This window comes from Zingiber officinale, chromosome 8B (genome assembly GCF_018446385.1).
Source record: "Zingiber officinale cultivar Zhangliang chromosome 8B, Zo_v1.1, whole genome shotgun sequence".
In the NCBI taxonomy this organism is placed as follows: Eukaryota; Viridiplantae; Streptophyta; class Magnoliopsida; order Zingiberales; family Zingiberaceae; genus Zingiber; species Zingiber officinale.
Window position 1 is genome coordinate 36206140 of NC_056001.1, and position 13528 is coordinate 36219667.

General features: G+C 36.3%; 2 protein-coding genes across 2 annotated transcripts; both read right to left on the bottom strand.

The window, feature by feature from the left end:
- Nucleotides 1-1087: 1087 nt before the first annotated feature.
- On the bottom strand, nucleotides 1088-1689 carry LOC122016772 (putative lipid-binding protein AIR1B). Its single transcript, XM_042574168.1, has one exon. The coding sequence runs from the start codon at nucleotides 1641-1643 to the stop codon at nucleotides 1236-1238; it is 408 nt and encodes a 135-aa protein (XP_042430102.1). The 5' UTR covers nucleotides 1644-1689; the 3' UTR covers nucleotides 1088-1235.
- Nucleotides 1690-6390: 4701 nt separating this feature from the next.
- On the bottom strand, nucleotides 6391-11335 carry LOC122015986. The gene is made up of 3 exons (XM_042573107.1): nucleotides 10850-11335; nucleotides 8745-8932; nucleotides 6391-7097 (listed from the first exon to the last, which is right to left on the bottom strand). Exons 1-3 carry the CDS (start codon nucleotides 11253-11255, stop codon nucleotides 6567-6569), a joined length of 1125 nt encoding a protein of 374 aa, XP_042429041.1. The 5' UTR covers nucleotides 11256-11335; the 3' UTR covers nucleotides 6391-6566.
- Nucleotides 11336-13528: the final 2193 nt, after the last annotated feature.

A 13528-nucleotide genomic window follows, 5' to 3' on the forward strand; every position in this document is an offset into this window, starting at 1 on the left:
CGTCTAGTTCTCTTGATGGTAAAAATAATATCAAACATCAATTTAACTTAATACATTGAAAATAATGATTTTTTTAACATAAATTAATTTTTGAATATATTTATATTAAAAAAAATCATTGTTCTCAATATATTATGTCAAATTAATGTTTGATACAATTTTAATTATCAGGAGAATTAGACGAATATATAGGAACTTGTTTCATATCATTCCAATATCTCTAGGTCCATCATCCGATTTTGGCCGAAATCGGTTGATGGACCTAAAGACCTTGAAATGATATGAAATTAATTCCTATGTGTTTGTTTAGTCCTTCAGATTGTAAAAATACTAGTTCTTATGATTATATTCATATACTCAAACATCAATTTGACCCAATATAAATTGATTTTTTGAACATAAATTAATTTTTTGACATATTTATGTTTAAAAAATCACTGTTTTTAATATATTTAATCAAATTGATATATGATAATATTTATACAATCAAGAGAATTAGACAAATAAATAGAAACTGGTTTCATATTATTTCGTAGTATCTAGGTCCGTCAACTGATTTCGACCGAAAGAAATCAATTCGATTAGAAAAAAATCAATCGACGAGGATAAAATGAAAAGTGGGTACGTGATTTACTAATTTTAAAACTATGTTAATCGGCGAGGATAAAATAAAAAGTGGATATGTGATTTAATAATTTAAAAATGTGATTTGGATATTTTAAAAATTTATCTAGTTCGGTTCGATACAAAGTTGTTTTGTTTTCGATGGCGAAGGAGCAGTAAATTTGTGTACTTGTTTTATTTTCGATGGTGAAGGAACAGTCAATTTTCATACTTTTGGTATTAACTTATTTATGAGCTCTAGCGCTCAGAACTGTTTTGGTGGCTTCGGTATATACATGAGTGGAGTGGGTCTAATCTGGCATTTGTACTTTTCGTGGTTCAAATCTGAGCCGCAGAAGCAACTCGTCCGTGACCTAATAATGCATCCTCATCTCAGTCGCATTATTATTCTTAAATTTATATTGAGAATGATATAAATTTTATTTGTTTGTTAGATTAATATATATGTTAACTAATTGTAGCATGAAAAAGGAGACATGATGATGACTCGAAATCGATACAACATCATACTACAAACAAACCATCCCGATCGAGGAACGCATTCTACATTTATTAATTAAAGACGAAACGAAAGGAAATTAATGACTCACTAGCGCCTCCATTACTAGTAATTAAACACACTTAAAGCCATCGGGGATTTCCTTTTTGCACGAACTGAGAAGCACGCTCAGCGCCACAGTCCACTTGGCGGTGATCCCCAGCACGCTCTCCTTCACGGTGGCGCAGAGGCAGAGCGCCGCCTCGGCCGCAGCGAGCCCTTGGACCACCGCGCAGCACTCGGTCAGCGGCGAAGGCGGCTCTCCGACCACCAGGCCACCCACGTCGCTGAGGAGGACAGCCACGCACGCCGCAGCCTTCGCGCCAGGACAGAAGGGGTTTGCCGGCGCCGTCTTGGGAGGGAATTTATAATGGTTTGAAGGAAATTGTGCTGCGGCGGTGGCGGTTGTGGCCAGTAGAGTGGAGGAGGAGAGAAGAGAAAGGAAGAAGAGGAGAGCTAATTTTCTCGCCGCCTTCTCCATGGATCAGCTCTTACTATTGCAAGGGCTTGTAGCACCAGTAGGAGTGTTTTTATATTCGAACCGGGCCCAGATTGGACCTGTTGTGACTGAAATATATTTATGTATCTTCGTGATATTATCAATTTTGAGCCCCTCTATTTTTGAACTCCGGTTATAATTTTATTTTTAAACTCTACTTAGAAGACTATATGCCAATATAGATATCTTATATCATTTTAAACACATGATTTTTTTTTCATATTTTTTCAATATGGAATTTTAATTATATCTCTAACAATTCTCCATTCAAACAAAAGACTATCATTACTCTCATGGTCTGACCCTTCCAACGAGCATCCGGTCACTCTTGATTTGTTTGAGCCGTGAGCATCTGGTCATCCTGACCTACTCCGTACATTTCCCGTAGATATCCAGTCACTCTTGACCTACTCTGGACCTCCCCGTAAGTATCTAGTCACTCTGACATGCTCCGGGCCTCTCCATAAGCATTCACATCCGATCATTCTTAACTTGCTCCGGGCCTCCTCGTAAGTATCCGATCATCCTAACCTATTTTGGGTCTCTCTGTAAGCATCCGCCTAAGTCACTCTGGACTTGCTTCGGGTCTCTTTGTGAGCATCCGATCATTCTGACCTGTTCCGGGCCTCTCGCAACTTTATTCAAGGCCACCACACATGACATTTAGTTTGGAACATAACTCTTATATCATTTATTTTATTCAAAAGGAATTCACATATCTCCATAATTGTATGATATATTGTACACTTTGAGTCTAAACGCTCACGACTTTATTTTTTAGGCTATACCCAAAGGGTCTCATACCAATGGAGATATATTACATCCTTTTAAACTCATGATTATATCTTTCTAATGTGGAAATTTGATTGTATCCCTAACAATCTTTTCCTCAAACAAAGGACAACCATTACTCTTATGGTCTGAGCCTTCCTGCGAATGTCCGATCACTCTTGATTTGCTCCGAGCCTCCCCGTGAGTATTCGGTTACCCTGACCTGCTTTGGACATTCCCCGCAAGCATCCGGTCACTCTTGACTTATCCTGGGTTCGGTCCTTGCGAGCATCCAATCTCCCTGACCTGCTCCGGTCCTCTTTGCAAGCATCTGATCACCTTGACATATTCTGGGTCTCTCCGCAAGCATTCATCTTGACCTGCTCCGGGTCTTCCCGCAAACATCTGTTCATCCTTACCTGCTGCTCTAGGTTTCCCCGTAAGCATCCAGTCACCATGACGTACTTCGGGGCTTCCTGCAACTTCATTCAAGGTCACCCCACATGATATCTGGTTTGGACTACGACTTTGATACTGTTTGTTGGGACTAAAAGGAATTCACGTATCTCCATAATGATATAATATTATTTACTTTGAGTTTAAGCTCTCGTGACTTTATTTTTAAGCTATACTCAAAACATCTCATGTCAATGAAGATATCTTATATCTTTTTTAAACTCATTATTTTTTTCATATTTTTTCAATATGAGACTTTGATTCTACCCTCAATAGAACTAGTTTAAGACTTGCAATTATCACTACGATCGACTCTCAAACCTCATTGTAATGAGCAAAATAATTCCTCCAGGTATGATTAAATCGACTACTGTAGAATATATATTGCTACACTAAGAGGTTAAATCTTGATAAAACTGAGAAAAATGATTTTTTTTAATAATGAACCTAATTTTTTGATTAATCTCCTTACATGTAATCATGCGATTCGAATATAAGTAAAACCGAGATAAATACCTTCCTTATGTGTTAGTCACTATTCCAAAGATTAGTAGCCGTCCGTGATTTATCTCCTCCGTGTTGACATTGGGACGGATTGACGAAGATATTGAGGGATGAACGTATTCACTTTTTATCACGATGATGTTCAGTGGCGTAGCTAGAATTTGCATTCAGGAGGGGCGAATTCAAGCTGATCACGGCATACTACTAAGGTCAAGCCCAACCTCGTCACCTCACTGCAAGGCCGCAACCAAGGAAAGACCTCATTGTGAGGCTATGGCCAAAGCGAGACTTCGCTATGCGGCCACCGCCAAGCAGTCACTAAGAGAGGAGAGGGAACGGGAGAAGATCGTGCATACCGACGAGATGCATACCGGTGCTAGAGATCGAAGAGGAGAGGAGAGGAGCATGTCAGAGATAGGAGAGAAGGTCGATCATATAGGAAGATTTTAGGGCTCTGGGAAGAAAAATCGAGAATAAAAATCTTAATTAGAAAGTTAATTAGTGACCGAAACTTAATTGAGTTGCTAAAATAGAGACGAAAACTTATTTTGTTGCTAAAATAGCGAGGGAATTAAGTTTTCGTAGCTAATTAAAGAGGTTAAATAAGTATAGAGATAGAATTGATAATGAAATTTAATTTTTGTCGCTAAATTACTGACAATAATTTATTTCAGTCGCTAATTAGTGATGAAAATTAAATTCTATCGTTAATTGTAGGTTTTCTTGTAGTGAATTATACGATGAGAAATAATAAATGATATGATTTAATTGATCAAATTTTGAATGATCGTCAATGAAATTGATCACCTTCATAAACAAATCAAACATTAAATGCATAGAAGATCTCAATATCTATAAATATTTGGCATACTTAACTAGAAAATAAATTATAAATATATGAAAAATTAACACTATATGTTTTTCCAATACTTAAATTCGTAATCAAAAGAGATAAAACAAGAAAACTTTGTCTCAATCAAAATGCGTTTGTTGTGGAGCGTTGGCAAAGCGACGATGGCAGCGCTGCAGCAAATGACAACGGTGCTGGTGATAACGACGATAGCAACGTGGATGACAACAACATCAATGTACGACAAAGAATTTTGAAGGTAAAATTAAGATTAGGGAAAGAATAATAAGGGGATTATGAAAGGAAGAAGACCACAGGAGAGAAAAAAGGAGAGGGGATTAGGAGGAAGAAAACATATGAAGGGAGAGGGGAAAAAAGTAAGGGCAATGGGAGAGAGAAAAAATTGGCGGAAAGAGAGAAAAAAAAGTTTGGATTTTTGTTTGTTTTAATTGAATATTTTATGAAAAATTCTTGAATTTTTAAGAATTTATAACTAAATCCTTTTTTTTAAAAAAATTATTGTATTAATTTTTTCCCCCAAAATTTCAGAGGGGGCGGTCGCACCCCCTCGGTCCCATGTAACTACGCTCCTGATGATGTTCATCATGTGAAACTGCTGGATAGCAAATTAAAAAACATGAGTAGAATAATTATTCAAGTAATGTATGATTTTTTTTTTATGATTATTCAATAATTCAAGTCGAGACTTTGATCGATTTATTTGCCTCTTGAGGCATAGTGCGACAGGAAAAGATGGGACAGATGCCCATGCAATACGATTTGGATTATATCATAATGCATGAAATGCTCAAACCAAAGTTGGATTATCCGCTATGATTCATTTATATTTCATGGATTTATCAGTCAATAGATTTCTATGGGACTGGATCCGACTAGTCTATTCTAAAGCCTGAATATCTGAATTACGCCGGTTGTTAAACTATTGATACAAACTACTGATATGCGATTAATTTTAGGAAAAAATACCTTTAACTGCTATATTTTTCATTAAGTAATATTTTATTTTTTATATTTAAAAAATAATATTTAATGCTAAGTCAAATGTGAAAAACATTATAAAAGATAATTACATTCTCTTTTTGATTTTTTTTTAAATAATCATAAGAGGAAAAATATATTAATTTATTGATAATTCACGTGTAGTTCTATTTCTTTTAATTTGTTTATATCTAAATTAATTTAGATCATTCAAGTTCTTAATTGATATTTTTGCATGACTACTCATTTAAATAAATTATAAGTAACCTTCAATAATATATAAAAATTAATATTTAATTATAAAAATTAATATTTAATTATACGAATGAAAAAATTATGTAATTTAAAAAATATATTTTTACTGCTATTGTGTAGTCCTCGAATACCATGTATAATAATTATTTTCTTCACTTACTCCTAAATTTAAAATTTTAGATTCACCCTTGTCCACGATTATATAAGGTTTAGTAGAAATAGATGAAGGTATAATTTTTTTTTCTTACGCGATGACAAATTTTTTTCGTCTTGTCAAGCTCTTTTGCTTTCTCATGCATGCTCGCGAGTCTCATATCTCAGTTCATCATTGACTTGTCTGTCAAAATGGGTAACACCGATGATGTCAATTCTCAGCTGACAAGCTTTGTTTTGTAATACATTTAGAGCGGATGCACATACAAACCAACATCAACTACAGATCCGAGTGAATGAAGAAGGATACACTAGATGCTTCTATATTTTTTTTATCCTTATATATATATTTTTCTCCATATATACCTCATCGATTCAACTAATTAATAATTAAACGGTCCATTCTAAAAAATATATCATTATTTTTTATATCAATTAAATATATTTTTTAAGGACATAATTACCCTTTACAAATTTTTTCAAATTTGCTGTCAAAGGGAGGTTAAATACTATTTTTTTTAAATACATAGGAGAAAATGCTACTTACAAAATAGGGGGTATAAAAGTATTTTTTTCCTTAATTTTATTTTATGATGGTGCAATCCTATAACAAATTTTCATGTGTCTCATCCATAAAAAATGCTATTAGGTTGCAAAGAAGAATAGCGGCGGCGATGTTAAATAACATCTTGGATAAAAAAATATCATCACGGATGAAAGGGGAAAAAACAAACTGTAGACTTGAGAAAGTCGATATCAGATTTCAATCTGATATAAGGATAAATAATTACAGAAATATACAAGGATGATAAAATTTGCTTCCAGAGTATGAACTTTATGACAACTTGGCCGTTGATCATCTTAGCAATATGAAGAACTTGATCGTGTTTGTTTACAATGAGTCAAAATAAAGAAACTTATGTGGGGCGGTAGAGATGCACGGGGCTCCTCTCGGCCGATGATTTCTCTAAGACCTCAAAGTCTGAGTCCTCCACGGGTTGCCAATCACTAGATTCCTCATCGGAGGACATCTTCAATTTCGACACCTTCCGATACATTGCCAAGTTTTCCTCACTTGCTGAGGCATGCTTCCTCCTCAAGGAATAAGGCAAATGAAATAACTGCTCTGCTGTCAAGAGAGAATCCATGTACTTCTCCATCACCAAAACATTACCCTCATCGACATTACCCCTTGATGACATGTCATCAGGTCTAAGTCTCATTGTTGCATCGGAAGAAGCGTAGGCTGCACCAGACACTTCAGACCACTGATCGATGCTTTGTTGCGATCGTGTCTTCACCATCAGTGCATCTTGCCATCCATTGTTATGCTCCTGTTGGATGCTACCACATTTTTCGCTAGCCAATGAAGCTAAGCTCTGTGAATCAATGTTGTTAGACTGTCTACTGCTCATTTCCTTTGCTGCTACACGCATCGAGTCCACAATCTGATAAAAATAAGACAAACGAAAGGACATGCATCAAAAACCCAAAGTGGATAGCTAACTTTGGAGAAGGTCGTATAGGAGGCATTATAAAGTTAAATATGCCAAAAGGAAATAATGAATACATACTGCATTCGATGGTTAACAAACAACTCCTATCACAGAAGGAAATACTGGCTTTATCCACTTTGCAATAATTTCTTCTCAAATGAAGCAAAAAGATTGAGGATTAGTAAACATTCTTGAGGCAGATTGACAAAAGAGAGAGAGAAAAGTCACAAGCCTTAAAGTTATAAGCAAGTTCATTGGTGTCTGGATAAACTAGTTAAATTAGAGTCAACTAGGCAAACAATGTTTTGAATGGAAGAATTGCATTCTAAAGCAGCAGATGCAGACACAGGATTAATGGGACAATTTGAAGTTCTCTTTAATTTTATAACTTGCCTTTGTTTACACAAAATATTTTCTGCAATATTCATTTCATGTCTCAACAATTTCTTAAAACTTGTTTTAGTCGCAAGTTTTCAAATCTATTTCTCAGTAAACATACTCATAACAAAGAAATGAAATGGTAAAAATCTAAGGAACAAAAGTCCAAACATGTACCAGAACTCAAGCTGGCACTAGAACTTGAGTAAAAACAAATGTAATAACAGTGAACATATTAAGCAACACCAAATAGACAAAATAAATGTCATATGTTGCAACTTTCTATGTATTTGATTCGTCAAAAAGGTAAAGGGCAAATATAATGATGCAAAAAAAAAAATCTCTTTTGGAAAAAAACACAACCATATTATCTAATTCCCACATCATTTATCTTCTGAGGTACTGAGAGGATTGAAGGATAGTAATTACCAAGAATATTTTCCAATGCCTAGAGTAAGTTTGTGCATCTTGTCTCCAACATATTTCAATTAGATTAAAAGATCCAGAGCTGGCCACCGTTAATATTAAATTTGATTAACTGACTATACCACATAGCCTAAGCTCAGGATATGAGGAAAGGGCTTAATCTAGAAATTCTGAAGATTCTCATGTGAAATAGAGAGGCATACTAAAGGAGTATGGTATGATGTACAACACAATAAATTAAACTAAAGTGTGCTGAGATTAGTGGGAATGAAAATGGACATACTCTAAATTTGTAATTGTAATATCATCTTAATTCTGTAATTGTTTGTCCTAAATAGCAAGGTCTCAATCTAAATCTAAATTGATGTGCTAGCAGAATCACAAAATTTTATGGAGATGAAAATTGTCTAGAATTTCACATCCTTAGGTAAGAGGACTTGTTCCTTTTCCCCTTTTCCTCTTCTTCCTCCTTTTGCTCTTCTTCTGCTTCTTCACTTGTAATCAGTGACAATCAGCACCATCCCATACAAGAACATGACACGCCAGTAAGCACCAAAACTGTAACATTCTGGCAGCTGCCACGCTCTGGTATTTTAACTTTGTTGATATGTTCAATCAGACAAACCATAGACAATACAAAGCATATCCATAAGAATTTCCCACGAGAGACTATTACATAAAGACATAAGAGAAAATCACTTGGAGACATCATGAGTCACTTGGAGTTATAAGCATGCAGATTTTAAAATTTATTTAAGCAAAACCAGTAAGTAATATAAGAAGTCATTTTCTTGCCTGATAAGTAGATAGCAATTCAGAATCATGCTTGTTCAGTTTAGGATGCAACAATGCAAAGTATATCCTCCAGAAAGAATCCTCACTTAAATGGGCGGGGCAAAGTCTAAGTCGAAGAGATTGTAAATTAGGGTTGATACGTTCAACTGTTGTAATGTGCTCTTTTTGAGTACGAGACATATGAAACTCTGCAAATTTTAAAAATAGCGGTCAGCCTACAGTTAGCATCACAATCATAACTACATAAGTTTTTAATGAAAATATAGTTAAATGATTTTTTTCTTTCAAAAATTAACATAATTGCTATTTCTGGTGGGGATATTAAACAACAAACCAATGTTATTTAAATAATCCTTCCATTTCCAAGTATCACAAGCACAATAAGTTGAGGTGGATGGAAAGAGATAGCAATGGTGTATGAATTCAGTGTTTGATGTGGGCAATTTTGAGAAGTCACAGGACTTTATCTGAGATCTAACAATCAAGAATATGAAACTGCTAACCATTGTTTGGTTTCGTGAATAATACAGCATCAAACATAGCAAATACATTAGCTATAACAGGAGTGAACTTTGCAAAGTCTGTTTACATGTAATCAATACTTAGCATAATTGAAAAGTGTTTTTTTTTTGTAACTGATGAATTTTACATTAGTCACCAAAGCAGAGTTAAAAAGAAAGGAAACCACCAACATACATAATTGAGCATAAAATACAGAGAGTAGATCAAATCATTCGTGTAGTAATCCTAGAGGTAATACTAGATTGTATAAGCTATATGAGAAATTAGGCATGCACCCTTTCTTTGCTTAAAGATGGGACAGCAGTTATCAGACTGAGTTTTCATTGATCTGGGCCATTAGATGGATCATTAAGATGCTAAAGTGAAGCAGCTCTTTAATCTGATGACAAGATGTGCTTCAATGTAATGCATCCAAAACTCAGATAAGTTACTAGAAACTAGCAAAAGTATGGAAAAAATGGAAGATCACCAAATTGTATTGATTTTTCAACTCTTTCAATGGTAACAACAATGGAAAAGAGAGAGTACATGCTAAGTGGCAAGGTAGATTGAAAGAAAGGATATGTTTGGTACTTAAAAGAGGAAAAAAAGGAGGTAACGGGATTGAAGAAATCAATTGATGGGGAGTTAGAAAAGACAAAGCAGAGAAGCACTTTGCAGTTTCCAAAATTTTAGTTAAAACAAGTGGTAAACAAAATGAAACTTATGCTAGCACTGTCCTGTATTGCTAATTCCACTAGAATCTCTAACATTACAAATTGATCCGTATCTAAAGTCTAACCTAACAGCTTGATTATATGCTCTAATAAACTGTTAATGCATCAACTGAGTTAGAGCTTGATAATTAATTGAACACCTATGCCCTAACAAATAAATACCAATTCCAAATTAAAGCAATTAATACTATCAATTGACTAATTAGCAGACACTTGGCCACTGTTAGCGAAATGCAGCTTTGAGTTAGCTTATGCACCTTTGATGCACATAAATTTCTAGAGATTATCATCATTAATGTGTTTGGTAAAGACCCAAACTTCCACTTTCAAGTTGGTAGCAAGAGTAGCAACTGCAAATACTTTGGGAGAAAAAGTTTAGAATTTTCTGTCTGAAAAAATTCAAAAGGTTTAATCTTCCAGCAAAATAATATTTTTTTTCTTCCAAACGTCTGTGCAGGCATATAAGAGCGAAAGGGAAGGGAAAACAAATTGTCATTCTCTTCTGTTTCAGGAAGATGAGTGAAGGAAAATTTAATTCCATAAAAATATTTTACTATACTTCTTCCCAAGCTGATGTGGAGAGAAAGGGGTTTTTGATACTGAATACTAATATTACTTCCTTCAAATTTCGTGTCTGTAAACTAGATTGTGAAAAGTGGAAGGAAAGAAGAAAAAACAACTATTTTTAAAACTAACTTTCGACTAGATTGTGAAAAGTGGATGGAAAGTAGATAAGTGATTCCTTTTGAAACTTTTTTTCTCCGTTACTTCCTTCTCCAAATACAGCATTAATCAGACAACTGGTGGAGAAGAAAGGAAGCTGAAAATTTTCAAAATCAATCTTTTAATTGCGAAGCAAGGATTTACCTTCATCTAAATGCACCGGGAACTCCAGCCAGGAATCGGGATACTTGACGAGATCCTCCACGTATTCAAGAACCTCCTCCGAGACCCCGATTTCCCGAGACTTTCCCGCGCGATCTCCCGATTCCCTGTCTCGATCCGCAGGGCCACGCAGTGCACCCGAGAGTCGAGTGATGCCGCTGCGGAACCCGCCTCCGATCTCGGCGAGGTCGCTGAGGATCCCCGCGAGGGCCCTGGCGGAGGCGCGCGCCGGCGGGGTCGAGGGCGAAGAGGCGGGGCGGGGGGACGGCGGCGGCGACTCGTGGTGGGGAGGGGGAAGGAGGGGAGAGAAAAGGCAGGCTATGTCGAGAAGGTGCCGTCCGAGCTCCGAGAGGTCGTCCCTGACACCGCGGAAGCCTCTCACCGCCATGGCTAGGGTTTCGAGGGGAAAGAAGTCGAAACCCGGAGCGGGGAGAGGCGAAGGAGAAGAGGGGCTCCGGGCGTAGTATTATTTGTAAGAGAAACTTCTAGTTGCCCCCAAAGTTTATGAATATTTCCACTTTACCTCCTACATCCATTCGATGAACGTTTAACATTGCCATTTCAAAATTTTTGAGAATTTTTATTTTTGATCTTCTTTTATATTATTAAGGGCAAAAATAAAAAAAAGCAGCCTTTTTTAAATTATCGTCAAAAACAAGCCATTCACCCAAACTTATTTAATTACATTACTCATCACCAACTCATTTGCTTAAATTTTAACGAATTAATTAGATCAATTATTATGGCCATTTTACTAATAACACCTTAGTATTTTAACTAAATTAAATATACTCCATTATTGAGTTTTATAAAAGGAATAATTATAAAAAAATCATTATTGTTTAAAAGTACCATTAAAAGTTAAATTAACAATTAATTAAAATTAAAAATTTTAATATAATATTATTCTAGACATAATAATTTTAATTAAATTAATAATTTTTTTCCCCAGGATGAAGCAACTCACGGAGGCGGCGCACGTCGGAGATGAGCGTCGGGGAGGCGCGCCGCGTCGACTTGGCCCGGATGAAGCGGCCTCCGAACGACGGCGCCTGCGAGAGGATGAAGCGGGGAGGTAGACAATGAAAAGCGGTGCGAAAGTGAGGTCGGAGTTGCGCGAGGTCCTCGGCCTCGTCCAAATCAGGAACGCTCGGCACCGCCTTCGGCGGCAACGCCCAGGGAGCCAAAACGAACACTAAAGGAATCGGCATCGGCATCGGCAGGAGCAAAGAGATCGCGAACGGAGGCGAAGAAAGCGCCGCCATTGTGCAGTCCTGTTCCGGATTTCCCCAGAAAACCTTCACACCGCATCGTCCCGCTAGGGTTCTTCGCTGCATCCGAACGAAAAATCATCGTCCAAATGGCGAATCGATCGTCTCGGTGACGCATGGAGCATCGGATTCTCGCATTAAAATCAAATTTTGCGAGTAGAAAAGGATTGAAATGCGAGGATTTGGAGAGAGAGAATTTGAGAAGAGGCTGCCAGGCTTTTTGTCCCTTTTTTACTATTTCTTAACAGATGTAACTGTTTTATTGGGGGAATGAACTGGAGGTGATATCGGGATATTAACCGTGGATCTTGTGATCGACGGTCGTAGATGAACAACAAACTATGGATTAGTAGGATTTAGTACATGACCCGCTTTATATATATATCTTAAAAATCCAATAAATAATTTCATATATAAAAGAAAAGCTACTCTCTCATTTCAAGAAATATTTTCTTGTTGTTATCTTCATTAATTAATGTCATTTATAAATTTTAATCAAGATTTAATGCTAAAATATTGTTAAATATAGAGTTTTCATATTTGACTTAATAATAATGATGTATAAAAGAGCTATTAGATAATTTAGTATGTTCTAACTATAATTTTCACAACTAATTAAATTTAAGAGTTTAGAGGACGGATATTTTAAGGATAAAGGGCTTAGATAGGTAATTTATATAAAAAGGTATTTTGAATAAAAAAAACTAAAATTTTTAAGGATGTTTCCTCATATTTTATTTTTAAGAAATTAAATGGTATTATTGAAGAAATAATAAATTAGAAGTTCTATCTGTTCGTGATTTCCTTCTTTTCGTGGGGAAGAAGAAACGAGATCAACAAAGGGGACAAAGCAAAAAATAGGAAGGATTCGTCTCAATCTCAAGCGAAGAAAAGTTATCGATGGCGTCGATCTCGCACCACGGAGTGCTTTCGCTTCTCCTGCTTCTCTGCTTGGTCGCTTGCGCCGTCTCCATCGACGTCGAATACTGCAGTAATTGCCCTCATCTCTCCTTTCTCTCTGCCGGTGGATGCTATGTTTCGTACAGTTTATTTACTCCTGTGGTTCCGATTTGTTTCTGGGATGGGTGTTCGGTGTTAAAAAAATGGGTTTTTGGTGGTTCTCCTTTGTTAGATCGGAGAGTTTTGAATTCAGTTGTACTTAGATTGAGTTCGCAATGGTAACTAATCAGTTGATCAGCTGCCCACATGTTCGTCGGTACTATAATTACCAAGGTTTCTGAGGGAGATTAAAGGGGGCGTAGATCTAATGCTTAACCTTCTCCGACTCTTCTTCTTGCGTGCTTGCGCAGTCACCATCGACGCCAAGTACAGCAGTTATTCCCCTCATCTCTTTGTTTTCTCTGCTCGTCGATTCCATGTTTCTTACAGT